Consider the following 15669-nt stretch of genomic DNA (forward strand, 5'->3'; position numbering starts at 1 on the left):
CAATAGGGTTTCAGCCCCGAATGTGACATGGAGCATTACCTCCTGAACAGGAATGTTGTCTGGCAGCAGAAACACATTGAGTTTTGGCTTTCTGTGTGGTGGTCGGAGGAGGAACAGCAGAACTTGGCCCTGGATAGTCTTGCTGAACGTTGCCTTAATCCTTTTCCACACGAGGCCAAAGGCAGAGAGGTGGGGGACATTCACACCCACATGAGTTTCTGTGATCTCCAGTGGCCGGAGGAAGCTCATTCCCTCATCAGTGATGTGGACAACAGACAGGCTTTCACTTTCAGGAAGTGGTGCTGTGAATACACATCAACATTTAGTTTCACTGGTGTCAACTCCATTAAAATGGCATTACATTTAATTTAATTCTTTGTAGAAAATGTTCAGCAGTAATCAATATATAATCATGACTGAATAATGTGCCTACCAGGGGTGGTTTCACAGTGTGGGAGGTGGAGCTGACGGACAAAGTTCTGAGGACACTGGATGTTGAACAGCGGGCCTGCAGGTGTCTTGCCAGCTGATTGGAGGAGGCCCTCATCCCACTGGATGGTCCTGTACAGCACCTCCCCCTCCTCAGCCATAGTAAAGACCAGACCAGTCAAAGTACACTGGAACACACCTGACCCAGGGCACTTGAACCTGTAGGACACAATACAGCATGTATCTGTATATAGTCTGTAGCACACACAATGTTGGGTGATAGTAGCACTCCACTAGCATCATCCAATGTAAGAAGGCAGACCTTTTAGAAATGAAAAGTTGTGAGCAGTTTTCATTAGATGGCCTGTGAATAATAGGCTATAGTAGAGTACCACAGGAATTAGTCCGGAAGACCTGGATCTTAGCACTTGCGGCCCCTTCGTCTGAAAGTCAATAGACAAAAGTCCCTCTCTTTCTCATCGAGGCCTATGCGAACCAGCCACGGGAAAAAATCTAAATGTTGGTGAATGGCGAGAGACACTCATGTTTTGATCCCGCATGAATTGTGCCATGAGGAACACATGTAATGTTTGTCAATTTAAGTACCCCCCCAATAATGTTTTGCCTGTCGTTCCTAAGTTGGTCTAGCAGCTGAATATTGATATTCCTACTTATTTTTTATATTCATAATTATTTATTTGTTTATTTTGTATTGATTCTTATCCATTGGTAACTTCATCCCTCATACCTCATATCAACATTTCATGCTTACTCAGAATTTTAACCCCTCAAATGCCAGTTTACTGTACTTACTGTACAATACAATTTACAGTAGAAAACACAAAATGTGATTCCCCCCCCCCCCCCCCCCCCCCTTCCCATGAATGCCACCTGGATCTTCCCTGGTGGGATTATCATAGCCTTGGATTTGTCACATTTTTGGTGGAGGAATTACTTTCTTCCATCTTTCATCTTTTGAGAATTGCACATTTGCTCGCAGAGGACTCTTGCGGCCCTCTACGTACAGCAGCTGGATATTGATATTCATACTTGTTTTTTATATTCACAATTATTATTATTTTTATTTTTTTATTGATTCTTATCCATTGGTAACTTCATCCCTCATACCTCATATCAACATTTCATGCTTACCCAGAATTGTAACCCGTCAAATGCCAGTCTACTGTATTTAATGTACAGTGGAGTTACACTGTATAAGGAGGTGTGGCTCTTACCTGTCAGGTGTCATACCAGCCGTACCTCCATCGCTGGAAGCTTTATGACGTCGACGGTGGGTCTGACTACGTGAGACTAACTTCTGGGGCACTACCCGGATGCTGGTCATGACCGAGTTTTGACATCCGGGTCAACACTCAAACGTGTTGTCGGCCGAGATGAGGAAGGACACGCAGGGAACCACCCATGACGCTCATGATAGCCGGCCGGCCGAGAGCCTCTCTGCCCGGGCATCGGACTTGCTGTGCTCCGGTGCAGAGAACAAGCCTATGGAAGGCCCCTATAAGAAGGCCCGATCGCCATGGCTGTGAGGAGATATACTCACTTTTCAACGCTGATTTCAATCATGCCAGCCGCAAGTCTCTACGACGAATGGTTACTGAGATACGATGTACAATCAAAAGAGGTAAATTTGAACGGAAAAAAGACCAAAGTGCCAATTTTCGACTCACAGCTAATTTTCACAAAAAACACAAAAAAGCTTAATTCCTGCATCAATTTCAGTCTAAATGCTTCAAATGAGTAGTTTGCACTGGAAAATCCAGGTTCCCACCTTATGTGACATGTTGCCATGGCGATCACTGTACTGTATATTTCATGTCAAACTGCATGGAATTGATTGCTGTGCCAACACTGAGCAAATACGGGGGGGGGGGCAAACACAATAAAAACTACAAATTTGATGTCTTGACTCGGCTGAGATGTGTAAGATCAGAGAAATAACATTTTTTGGGGAAAGTACCTGTGGGTCGGAATTTGTTTTTTGTTTTTGTGTAAAATTAACATTGAAACCAATGGGAAAACTATGCAATGGAATTTGGAAGCCTTGTAACTCCACCAAATTTTCAACCAACTCCAAAGTTAGATTTTAAGGTCAAATTTCAAGGTATTTGGTCCAGGATGAGAGCAGAAAAACATAAAATGCATGAATTTTGTGAAAATTTCCTGGAGGTCTCAAAAAGGAGGTTATAGTGAAAGTCAATCACCGGCTACTGCACCTAAGGAGGACCGATGTTAGTAAGTCTCACTATGGGTGCCAGGATGGTTTTGTTCTAGTGGTGGGAGGGTGAATTTCCAAAATAAAAGAATACCTGGCCTTAATTTCAGACAATTCGTGCCAAAATTGTCCAAACGGCCGCTACGTGAATGTAAGAAATAGCCATCAGCTGGAACAGGGGGGTACAAGGTTTAGATAACTTTGCAGGCCAAGAAAGTCACAGTTTGTGGTAAAACTGTTGCATTATAAGTTATAAATCGGAAAGACTACACACAACCAGTCGCGTAAGTGGCGTGTCTCCCACCAGGCCATGTGGACTTCATGGCACTATTCTAATAGGATTAAACTAGAACAACCGCACCGCAGATTTATGCCTCCGCCATTAGTTCATACTTGAGTCCAAATCGCCATTTGAGGCAAATGAAATTCCATCAAGACAGATATATCGTGTTAACAAGCTTGAAAATGGCATTCGAGAGGTCACAGTGACCTTGACCTTTGATAACCAAAATGGAATCAGTTCATCCTTGCGTCCAAGTCGATGTTCGAGCCAAATCAGAAGAAATTCCATCAAACCGTTCTTGAGATATCGCGTTAACAAACCGCGTTAACAAACCGCCATTACAAGTTAACAAACTGGGAATGGCGTTCGTAAGGTCACAGTGACCTTGAACTTTGACCATCAAAGTGTAATCAGTTCATCCTTGAGGCCAAGTTAATGTTTGAGGCAAATTTTATGAAATTCCGTCAAGGCATTTCTGAGATATGGGGCTCTATTCTCCCACTGGCCTTAGCCGCTAAACTGGCCTTAAACGCAAAAAAAAAACTTTACGCTGCCTACCGCTAACTCGGGAAGATAGCGTCATGTTTTTACGCCCCGAAATGCGCTTTACGCTGAAGAGGCGTGGCACAGTGCCAGACTAGGCCAGAAACGTTTCAGCCTTAAATACCAGCCTAAAGCGATCTTCCAACTGGCGTTAATTTTGCAGTTAACGCTTTTGAAAACCAGGCCTTATTCAGTATATATATCAGTCGCAAATACGTGTTATAGTCGAGTGACAACTGTAACACGGTTGTACTGTGATGTCCGCTCCAACAAGACTTAGCTTACTTGACACGTACTTTTTAAATAAAAACACATTTATGCCATGACTTTACATAATGTAGGCTATATTTATGTTGCATCATTTAGCCTGTGCTGTGATGTGCAGGAGCAGCAGGTAGCCTACAAGTTATAAAACTAAGCCTGTCCTGAATGAGCAGAGTGGGGGGGCTTGTTCACTATTGTGAAAGTTATGTGTTTACAATATAAAGATCATGGAAGTGGATGGTATCATGAATGTCACCGATAGCTAACATTCTATATTGTACAGGGAGACCATCAGCCCTGCTGAACAGATCTGTATTTGCCTGTAGGTTGAATGGTTTTATTCAGGCTATCCAAATTGGCATGAAGAGATGACAGCATGCAGCCGCAACCGGGGTTACTGGACTGGAGTATCTCGGGACCTTGTATGGGAAGAATGTGATTGGTTTACTGGAGACCACCAATCCAACACTTGTGAATAATTATATGCTTAAAAAGGCGTTGTTAAATGGTTAGCGCCACGGATTCTGCTGTTTAGCGCAAAGGAAAAATTAGGGAATGCGCCTGACCAGTAATAGCGACGGGCAAAGCCATAAATGCAAATTTAAGGCCAGGGGAGAGATAGAGCCCATGGAGTTAACAAGCTTGAAAATGGCGTTGGAGAGGTCACAGGGACCTTGACCTTTGACCTTTGATCACCAAAATGTAATTCGTTCATCCTTGCACCCAAGTCGACGTTTGAGGCAAATTTGGGGGACCGCCTTCCATTCCGAAACACCACCGTTCCGACACACCCCCACTCAGAAATTGAAATTGATTTAACCCCCCCACTCTGAAATGGATTTTCAAGTCCATATTTCTCAGAGTTTCCTGCATTCCTGCAGCTTGAAATAAACGTTTCAACTCACTGTTTTTTTTATTATATGTCACTGTCTTCATATAATTTCGCTATAGCAGTAAACACGAGCCTGCTGCATTCAGATAGATAGGCTACAGGAATGTGAACGTTGGATACATCCTAAAATCAGCTGTGGATCACCATCAGAGACATGTTTGCACTCTGTGTTGTTCAGAATCGCGCAAGCCGCTGCTCAGGGACTGGCCACAGCTGTCCCACTTGCTTTCTCCCCCACTCCGCAAAGAAATAGGCTACATCTTGACAACGCACACTCTAATTAAGCGCGTATCGGGCCCGGAGCAGTGTTTTTATTTTTAGGCACACACAGACTTTCCACTCTGCTGGTCTAAATACCAGGTGTGGTCTTGCTCATTCCTGGCTCGCAGTTTTCGTTTTCTGCAGGTGCACAGAGATTTCTCTACAATCACTAAACATTGTTCATTTATGTTGTCTTGCCATACAGTTTGTTAAGTTTGTCAAATGCGTAATCCGAGAGCGCAAGGATGTGTTGCACAGCAGCATATTCAACGGATTATTTATATCTCCTGACACGCCGACAGGATCTAATCATAAATGATGTTTTCTACACATCTAAAGGTGAGCTGTTACACACGTCCACATACATACGGTGAAAAGTGTTTGAAAAAAATTAATTGTAACTTTGAGTCAAATGCTCACAGTTGAATAAGGTTCATTGAGTCATATTAGCAAGATGAGGACGTTCTTTGTGAATGCCAGTCGGGTTGAACTGATTTTGTTTTATGAAAATCTGAGGAAATTAGCTTCCCCATTCCCGATGGTCTAGCGCCGCCTATGCATATTGTCAATAAAAAACAATGAGTTGCAGTGTTTGATGCAGGAAACTCTGAGAAATTTGGACTTGAAAATCAATTTCGGAGTGGGAGGGTTTTCGAAATGGAGGGGTGTAACCGCAAATTTGATGAAACTCCGTCAAGGCATTCCTGAGATATTGCGTTAAAAAGCTTGAAAATGGTGTTTGAGAGGTCACAGTGACCTTGAGGTTTGACCACCAAAATATATCGAGATATCGGGCCCTATCTTCCCAAAAGCGGTAATTTAGCGCTTGCGCTCGTTTAATGCCGTGGGCAATGCAAATTGGGGGCGGGCACAAGCGCACGCCTGTTATAATTGTACTGGGCATAGGCATGCCACATGCCAAAGCAGGCTAAAATGTGAGGATAGATGGCATTATCCTATCGTCAGCAGCGCGCAATTACTTTGCGCTAAGAGCTTTGAAAAGGACCTCTTACGCGCTAAATACCTCGCTGCGCTGAAGTGCACTATAAGCCTTGGCATGCCAGGACATCAAATTCTGCTGCTAAAATTGGGTATTAGCAGATAATTCAGTGAGGCAATCAACTATAACTCACTGAGAAACTTTTATCACATCGCAAAGAGGGAAATTAATTGAGAAAACTTGTTGGACAATGGACATAGGCTATTTATCTTCATAACCCGGAGGGTCGTTGGCACCACAGACGATCTGTCAATAAGCTCTCTCCATCTCTCTCTGTCCTCGCACGAGTGAGTACACTCTATAGAGACACTGCATGAAATAGGTCCCGACCATCACAGGGGAAAATCTCCATTCATTTCCACACACCAGCATCATTTTCCTTGAATTAAACATAGCTAAAAGCTGTTGTGTGGTAGGCTGTGCAGACAACAAATGTAAAAAATCGCCAGTTAAAGTTTTTTTGTACTCCTGAGCAAAACAAGGAAGCCATTGAGAATTGGTGAGAAGAAAAATGTTGATCTAGCTGTCAAGGAAGTAAGTTGGAGTGTTCATCTTCCGTATATACGATCTTTTTGTGCAACACGCAACCATGCACGTGACATAGGAGAACGCCAGGATTGGAGGGGGGATTTCTGTTTTCCCCCGTCTTGGGCGTGGTTTCTGAATAATGACGCGTTACGCAGTGTCTCGATTACGGATGGAGAGAATTACAGCATATTGCATGCCTCGCGCAAACAGCCATTGCGAGACGGGAATCTGATTAGTTTTGATTGACGTAATGCCCAGCATTGCCTGGCCACACCTGTGAATAATTCTGGTAGTTAAGACCGCCCAAATCCCGTTTGCGCAGGCATTTTGGGGCGCAGATGATTTTGGCAACGCTCTAATTTGCGCCTGCGACATGTGCCGTGAACGTTTCCGCATCCCCGCCGAGAATTGCATCCACAACATATTTCGGGGCTGTTTTAACTTAGAAATCAGGGAGGTCACGTCTACCAGACAATTATATCACTTTTAAACAGTTACATTTCTGTATAAATCATTACAATATGCTCCCGTGAGGTGGGGATGCTGCCGGCGCTGGGGTGTAAAACTCGGCATAACACCTGGACAGCGGACTGTAATCTTCCCTGCTTCAAGGCACGCGCAAACAGGTGCGCAACGCTAATAGAGGATATTGCCTGTACGAAGATAGGGGCCCATCGCATTAACAAGCTTGAAAATGGTGTTCGAGAGGTCACAGTGACCTTGGCCTTTGACCTTTGACCACAAAATTCTAATCAGTTCATGCTTGAGTCCAAGGTGATGTTTGAGGCTAATTTAATTAAATTCCGTCAAGGCATTCCTGAGATATCGCGTTAACAAAGCTTGGAAATGGCGTTCGAGAGGTCACAGTGACCTTGACCTTTGACCACCAAAATCTAATCAGAACATCATTGAGTCTCAGTCGATGTTTGAGGCAAATTTTATTAAATTCCGTCAAGGCGTTCCTCAGATGTCGCGTTAACGAACATCGGACGGACGGACAACCTGGATCCATAATGCCTCGGGCCTGGCTATCACCGGCGGAAGCATAAAAATATAGATAGATAGATAGATAGATAGACAGACAGACAGACAGACAGACAGGCAGGCAGAAACAGACAGACAGACATACAGACAGGCAGAGACAGACAGATAGACACAGACAGGCAGATAGACAGACAGAGACAGACAGGCAGAGACAGACAGATAGACACAGACAGACAGACAGACAGACAGACAGACAGACAGACAGACAGACAGACAGGCAGAAACAGACAGACAGACAGACATACAGACAGGCAGAGACAGACAGATAGACACAGACAGGCAGATAGACAGACAGAGACAGACAGGCAGAGACAGACAGATAGACACAGACAGACAGACAGACAGACAGACAGACAGGCAGAAACAGACAGACAGACAGACATACAGACAGGCAGAGACAGACAGATAGACACAGACAGGCAGATAGACAGACAGGCAGAGAGAGAGAGAGGCAGGGCTTAAAATGTGGCGCATCTTTTTGGAAATTCCCGCATATTTTCAATTTATAAAGGGGGAGTAATCCCGCAATGGTTTACGCCAGGGGTTTCAAACTCACGGCCCGCCACGCCACTTGATATCAAATTATAGTGAAATCAGGCCCGCACCTCCGCTCGTTGTAAAACACAGAGCGCGCTCCCGAGGCGTGTGGACACACTTCACACCAGGGTTGCCAGATAAATTTCCATATATGTGCAGTTCCTTGGGCGGTTTTGTGTGCATTTTGGCGGGTTTTGAACTCTTTGTGCTGGAAACCGTCAGCAGTATCTGGCAACACAGCTTCACATTCCAGGCCAGCGGCCTGGTGATTTGGTTCACCCGAGTGAAAAACCAAGTGGAAAGAAAAACATTTGCACGCTAAAATGTTGTCTTTTGTTGAGGAGTGAACATGTCGCTGTCAAAAGGCAAAAGAAAGGTTGATGACGAGCACAGACAATTTCAGGAGAAGTGGGAGAGTGATTATTTTTTTGTCGAGTTCAAAGGGAATGCCGCCTGCCTCATTTGCAAAGAGAAAATCGCCGTACTAAAATAATATAACCTGAAGCGAATAAGAATAAGCAGGGATGCAAACGAGTCACCTTTAGGTAACAGTGAGTCACCTTTTTCATCCCAAAATAGGGCACTTAAGTGAATGATGTTGTGTCTGCCCTGGTATCTGTCACCTTTTTAACTATCCATGACTTTACATCCCTGAATAAGAGTCTAATAATTACTATGTCTTTTGTCATTGTGTTTTATCTGGAGACTAAGCAGCAGCCATAGGCTACGTTCACACAGGGCACCCAAGCCTTGCCTATGCCTTGCCTTTACCAACGCTTTTAAATAGGCATCCTTTCTAGTCAATGAGGCTGTGTACACAGGGCGCCTCAGTGTGAACCTTGCGTGTACCCACGCCTTGCCTGACCTGCACCGATTTTATCGTTTAGGCATGAGTTCTATTTTCAAGCCGACTAGGCGCGTGAAGGCACACTTTTCTGTCAAGCCATGAAGGAAAAACGCGACAATATCCGTGAGAAATGACAAAGTCAACGGAATTTCAAAATAAAATGGTGTTACTACAACAATGTTGAGCAGAGAGAGAGAGAGAGAGAGTGATTGACGGGTGGCTATCACGTGGGGCTTTCTCCCCGTCGGTAAACAAATCTTCAGGAGAGAGAATAGCGACCGAAGAAACAAGATGGACAATGAAAAGTGAATCCACTTAGTACAACAGCATCCAGTTCTCTATGACAGCAGTCACCCATACATATCCAGCATCAATAGCACATTAAATATATCCGATTTATTTTACCTCCCCATGATAATTCGGGACCACACGTGACCAAAAAAAACACTGGAGAGAGGAGAGGCGCTTGTGACTCGGCTCAGGTTCAGCGTGGAATAGGCGTGCAGTGTGATCAGAAAAACGTGTGATAGGTTCACGCGCAGCTCAAGGTCTGTAGGCATGGGTTGAGGCAAGGCAAGGCGTAGGTGCCCTGTGTGAACGTAGCGATAGGCTTCCGGTTGTATTAAAGCCTTCATTTTTTGTATTGAGTGATACACTTTACTAAAACACTCATATTATAATACCCCAGGTGTGCATAAACTACAGGTTAAGTAAAAACAAAAATGTGAAATTATTATTCGGTATCGTATCTGTTATCGGATAGGAGAAGCAGATATTTACCGGTTATCGTATCGGCTGGGAAAAACCCCCAAAGTCTATAAATCTCCCCTATCTGAAGAACATAAGGGGGAATTCCCCCCCAGTTTGCAAAGTGAATTTTAAGCCCTGAGGGGGGGGGGGGGGGGACAGATATTCTGCCATTACAGCAATGACATTAACACAACATAACTTATACCAAAAACACACAAGGGGTAGGTTTGGTGAGAACTTTGAAACAACAACAATATATTGACACATTTACTACAGCGCTCTTGCATTTTTCCATAACTGTCCACTGTAGAGCATATTGCATAATACTATTACTATGACTGTTCACTGTAATACAAAATGTGCAATGTGAGTTTCATAGTGTCTTTATATATCATCTCTTGCTGTTCACCACCATTCATAATGTTTTTGCAGCCGGTTCGTAGCTGAAGCAGGATGGGATTTTTGTATGGGGATTTTGGTTAGGCTCGGGCACTGCGCGACCTCACGTGCCCTGCAGTTCACCTGCTGCACTTCCTTGCCCGCCTGCTCTATTGGCACAATTGCCCAGCTTCACATCACTGATGACATCACAATTGCTCGAGTGACCATCACTGATCACATCTTGGAGTGCTCGAGTGTACGGCAACCATTTTAGGGCATCCTCGTCAGTCAGAGTATAGGCTATCGTTCCTCAGTCTAAAGCGTTGTCAGTTGTCATGTCTCCTATAGTAAACCGTCGAGTGTGCTCTGAAACACCTTCAGTCCTCACACGAAAACGCTCTCATTCCTCCTGCCTCACTAAAAACGTTGTCGATCCTCCTGCAGACTAGCTGTCAGACATCACTCAAACTACCTGTCAGGCATCACTCCTCATGTCTCACACAAAAACGTTGTCGATCCTCCTGCAGACTAGTTGTCAGACATCACTCAAACTAGCTGTCAGGCATCACGCCTCACACAAAAACGTTGTCGATAGTCCTGCAGACTAGTTGTCAGACATCACTCAAACTACCTGTCAGGCATCACTCCTCACGTCTCACACAAAAACGTTGTCGATCCTCCTGCAGACTAGTTGTCAGACATCACTCAAACTAGCTGTCAGGCATCACGCCTCACACAAAAACGTTGTCGATAGTCCTGCAGACTAGTTGTCAGACATCACTCAAACTAGCTGTCAGGCATCACGCCTCACGTCTCACACAAAAACGTTGTCGATCGTCCTGCAGACTAGTTGTCAGACATCACTCAAACTAGCTGTCAGGCATCACATGAAAACGCTGTCATTCGTTGTTTTTGGTTGTTCTTCCGTGTGGGGAAAGAATGCCTGTGAAGTTAGCAACAATTATTTACAACTTCACTTCCGGTTGAATGCTTTTGCCTTTCAAAATAAAAGCACGTGTTTTTTTTATATTTACAATAGATTAAAGTAGTAATCTATCCTACCCATAGATTCATATATATATGTCATATATATATGTCTTCCAAGAGGCCATAACCAAGGCTATTGGAGAAGTCAAATGTTTTCTGCACACACTGTTTGGATATCTTATGCCTGATGGAACAACAGTTTACCATTAAATAATTAAATAAGCTTTCCCATTCAATAAAGAAGTATCCTAGGAATCTACCTTAAAGCCATTTAACTTTTTATGTTTAATTTACATGTGTCCAAATTTAGCCTTCCGGTCTTTGTGTTGAAAGAATTTCAAGAAATATAAATATATATATCTAAATATATATATAGTCTATTGTCAATTAAACTAGATGTTCCTCTTAGTGTTACTATGTTAATTCTATTGGGTCTCATAGATTACTACTTTAATCTATTGTAAATATAAAAAAAAACGCGTGCTTTTATTTTTGAAAGGCAAAAGCATTCAACCGGAAGTGAAGTAGTAAAAAATTGTTGGTAACTTCACAGGCATTCTTTCCCCACACGGAAGAACAACCAAAAACAACGAATGACAGCGTTTTAATGTGATGCCTGACAGCTAGTTTGAGTGATGCTTGACAACTAGTCTGCAGGACGATCGACAACGTTTTTGTGTGAGACGTGAGGCGTGATGCCTGACAGCTAGTTTGAGTGATGTCTGACAACTAGTCTGCAGGACGATCGACAACGTTTTTGTGTGAGACGTGAGGAGTGATGCCTGACAGCTAGTTTGAGTGATGTCTGACAACTAGTCTGCAGGACGATCGACAACGTTTTTGTGTGAGGCGTGATGCCTGACAGCTAGTTTGAGTGATGTCTGACAACTAGTCTGCAGGAGGATCGACAACGTTTTTGTGTGAGACATGAGGAGTGATGCCTGACAGCTAGTTTGAGTGATGTCTGACAGCTAGTCTGCAGGAGGATCGACAACGTTTTTAGTGAGGCAGGAGGAATGACAGCGTTTTCGTGTGAGGACTGAAGGTGTTTCAGAGCACACTCGACGGTTTACTATAGGAGACATGACAACTGACAACGCTTTAGACTGAGGAACGATAGCCTATACTCTGACTGACGAGGATGCCCTAAAATGGTTGCCGTACGAGTGACGTCACTCAGTGCACAATTGCTCAACTTCAGCCTCGCCCGTGGCTGGTGTAATTATAAAATGTCTAAAATGCTTTGTTGATTCTTCAATAATGAGTTGCTCGTTTTAAAATGTATATAAGGAGGATTTTATTCCATGACAAAGTTCCACACATAAAGCACCAGCAGACTGGGACAATCTACCTGCTTATATTCGTTCTATTTCATCATTTGGTTTGTTTAAGCATGCTCTGTCTTCTTTGTTCATGATTCAGTGCTCTTGTTATCACTGATGACATTTATATCATGTCTATTACAGATCTGATCGTAGTTGGCGATCCATTTTTGTTTTGATTGTTCATCTACAGGCCTTTGGCCACCTTGTGGTTGTACTGCTTCATTGTTTTCATTGATTTATGTGTGTGTGTGTGTGTGTTTTTTCTTTCTTTGCTGTCTGTATGTTAAATATGTTTTTCTCTGTCTGCTATGTAATGATTGTTCTGCATGTTAGGACCCCTCGAAAACGAGATGATTCATCTCAAGGGGTTTATCCTAATAAATACAATTTCAAACACTGTGCGCACAGAGGGTCTCACTCCCAGAAAAGACAGTCATGAGTGAACCACGAGCAAAGGCATCTCCTCATGATATAGTCAAACATCAGCCTCCCACCTAGAAGCCATCAGTAAGTTTCCACTGCTCACAGAAGTTCCATTTAGCCCAGGACATTTCCATTAGCTACACAAGCTCAACCTTGATCTTTCATAAGAGACAATACAACCTTGGTCTGGTCACAAGACAAAATACATGTTATCTATCCCTAAAAATGAGACAGCCATAGATCATTATTGTACAGATACAATAAGCAATCAATCAATCATTTTGCTCTCAGACTCGGCTGCTGCGTGGCCTCGCCTGCTCTATTGGCATGTGCCGGGCACAATTGCACAACTTCGCGTCACTGATTACATCACTCACTGATGACATACAATTGCTCTTATGACATCACTGATGATGCCACAATGCCTATGACATATTCAGTGATGTCACAATGCCTATGACATCATCCAGTGGGACAAAAGTTTAAACAAACAAACAGAGCTCACTTTCTCCCTTTTATATGATAGGCATCTCGCGAGCTACACACGCTCAATTCCTAGGCTCGCCTGCTGCACGGGCTCACCCGCCCTGCAGCTCGCATACGCAGCTCGGCTGTTGCGTGGCCTCCCCTGCCCTAAGGCGGATGCGCAATGTCTCCCTCTTTCTCTCCCCCTCTCCTCTCCCTCTCTCAGTCTCTCTCCCCCTCTCGCTCTCGTGTGTGTGTGTGTCACTGATGACATCATCAGTGATGTCACAATGATGTCACAATGCCTATGTATGAAATCACTGATGGCATCATCACTGATGACATCATTGATGACATCATTGATGACATCATCACGGAACTATAGCGTTGTGTGTGTGTGTGTGTGTGTGTGTGTGTGTGTGTGGATTTATAACATCACTGATGATGTCATTAGTGGGACAGAGAAACCCTAGCTCACTTTTATATACTGATGATGATGATGATGAAGATGATGATGATGCTGTATGAAACAGCAAACTTTGTGTTCAGGGACACTGTGATACTCAAACAACTCATTTTTCACATTTAACTGGAGGGATTTTAAAATACTCAAATAATAAATAATTCTTAGTTTCAAGTAAAATAAGGGCTGCATTTAAAACACATAGCAGAAAGCTTTTGAAAATGTGCATCTTAAAATAAAGTGCTTAAGAAAAATAAAATAAAAGTAGCAGCTTGAGTTTCCCTTATTCTGGTTTTTGCAGTCTTATCTCAACCAAAACTATTTCAACATATTTATTTGAACAATTGAACAGCTTACTCCTCTTCTGTTCTGAGAATAAATGACTAGCTGACTAAGAAGTCATACTTTTGCAGCCTGGGGACAGTAGTTGTACTGGGAGGGAGGGAGACCAGCCAGCCACAGACATAAGCCGTTTTCACACACAGATCGCGCAAAATTGCAGTTCAAAAGGCCCGCAAAACTGGCAGCCTCGCCACAGAAATTGCTTTCACACACAGCCAAGCAGCACCGCCACATTCCCGTCCTGGGGTGTGCTTTCAAGTGACATCCACCCCTCCCGGATTGAAAGGCGAGCGGAGGCATTTCCACCCAGCTCCTCGCCCAAATGAATATTTTCATAGGTTAGTGTAGCCTAGGCTACTGTATGATGAACAAATTCATTCAACAACCAAACATCGCTGATGTACGCCAGCCAACGAGGTGCAGCTGCGGTCGTTAAGGATCAAGCTGATAAAACATGAAAGTGTTGTCCACATGCAGCATGGTAACAAGGCTTTCAATATTCATCTAATCGACTTTATGCATCACAGACGCACCATCATGTAGCCTATTAGGTAGGCTACAAGGCTAATTCTTATCTTTTGGTTCCAGTTTTTTGTAAAGCAAATGATTCCCATCAAGTAGTCTAATTAGGGGCCGTTCTGAAAGACGACGCCCGCATATCAAACAGCTGCAGTCTGCATAACATTACTGGTTGTCGGGGGAATAGTATAGGCTATAAATGCACATGACTACTATAACGTCAGTAGTTTTTGTAAGGGAATGCACAAGTGGCTAGCTAGACAGATTGCAGTTCTGGAGCTGGTTTCCAGAGGGAATATCCTCAGACCAACTCGCCACAGACAGCTATAGTCCTCTGAAGCGTATTATATTATATCCGTTAATTTTACCTAGGCTACTAATGTCAACATCGTTTGAGCATAAAGCCTAACCTACTTACAGGCAAGGAGCATTCCTCCTGGCGCATGATTGTAGGCGATAGGCTACTTTTTTTTTACTTTCACTGTCTTTCTTGCTGCATGAGGTGATTTCCCCTGTAATTTTTTTATGAATGAGCTGAGCATTCGCACTGTTCCGGCTTGCTGCTCCTACGCTTTCAAGTGGAGGCGGGTTACCTGCTAACCCGGCGCTGTGACTAGGTCGGCTTGCGGGACAAAAGGCGTACAACAATTACCCACCAACGCGCGTTCAAAACTTTCACATCGGAGGCGCGGATCCTATTTTGCATTTTGCGGCTTTCAATGCCGGTGTGAAAGCACCTATAGACACAGAGACAGACAGACAGAAAGACAGACAGACAGACAGACACAGACACAGACACAGACACAGACACAGACACACACACACACACATACACACACACACACACACACACACACACATCTCATTCTTTCTCTTGAGTGAGAGAAGTGAGCTCTTGCTTGTCCTGCCAGGATTTTAAATGTGGGCTGGAATGGTGTCAGGGCCATTCTCATACACATGTGGAGGTGCTCATTGGTGAGCCTGGAACCATATTTGGTTTTGATGATGTTCATAGTGGAGAAAGCCGTCTCACAACTCTATGTGGAGCCACACATGGTTAAGATGTACAGTGCTACTTTCCTCAGGCCTGGGAAAGCTGTCTCTGAGACCAGTTTGAGCCAGAAAGTGGCATGGTCAGTTCCTCCAAAATGCT

General features: G+C 43.8%; 1 protein-coding gene across 1 annotated transcript in view; it reads right to left on the reverse strand.

Annotated features, from left to right (window-relative positions):
• Positions 1-410: 410 nt before the first annotated feature.
• Positions 411-15669, reverse strand: part of LOC310798176 (NLR family CARD domain-containing protein 3-like) — a gene marked incomplete at both ends in the record, with an annotated part of 87373 nt that continues 72114 nt past the window's right edge. Inside the window, one exon of the mRNA XM_083660650.1 lies at positions 411-648. Coding sequence (XP_083516776.1) covers positions 411-648 — 238 coding nt within the window. The remainder of the gene's footprint in view (positions 649-15669) is intronic.

This window comes from Poromitra crassiceps, assembly GCF_964638095.1.
Source record: "Poromitra crassiceps genome assembly, chromosome: 2".
Lineage (NCBI taxonomy): Eukaryota > Metazoa > Chordata > Actinopteri > Beryciformes > Melamphaidae > Poromitra > Poromitra crassiceps.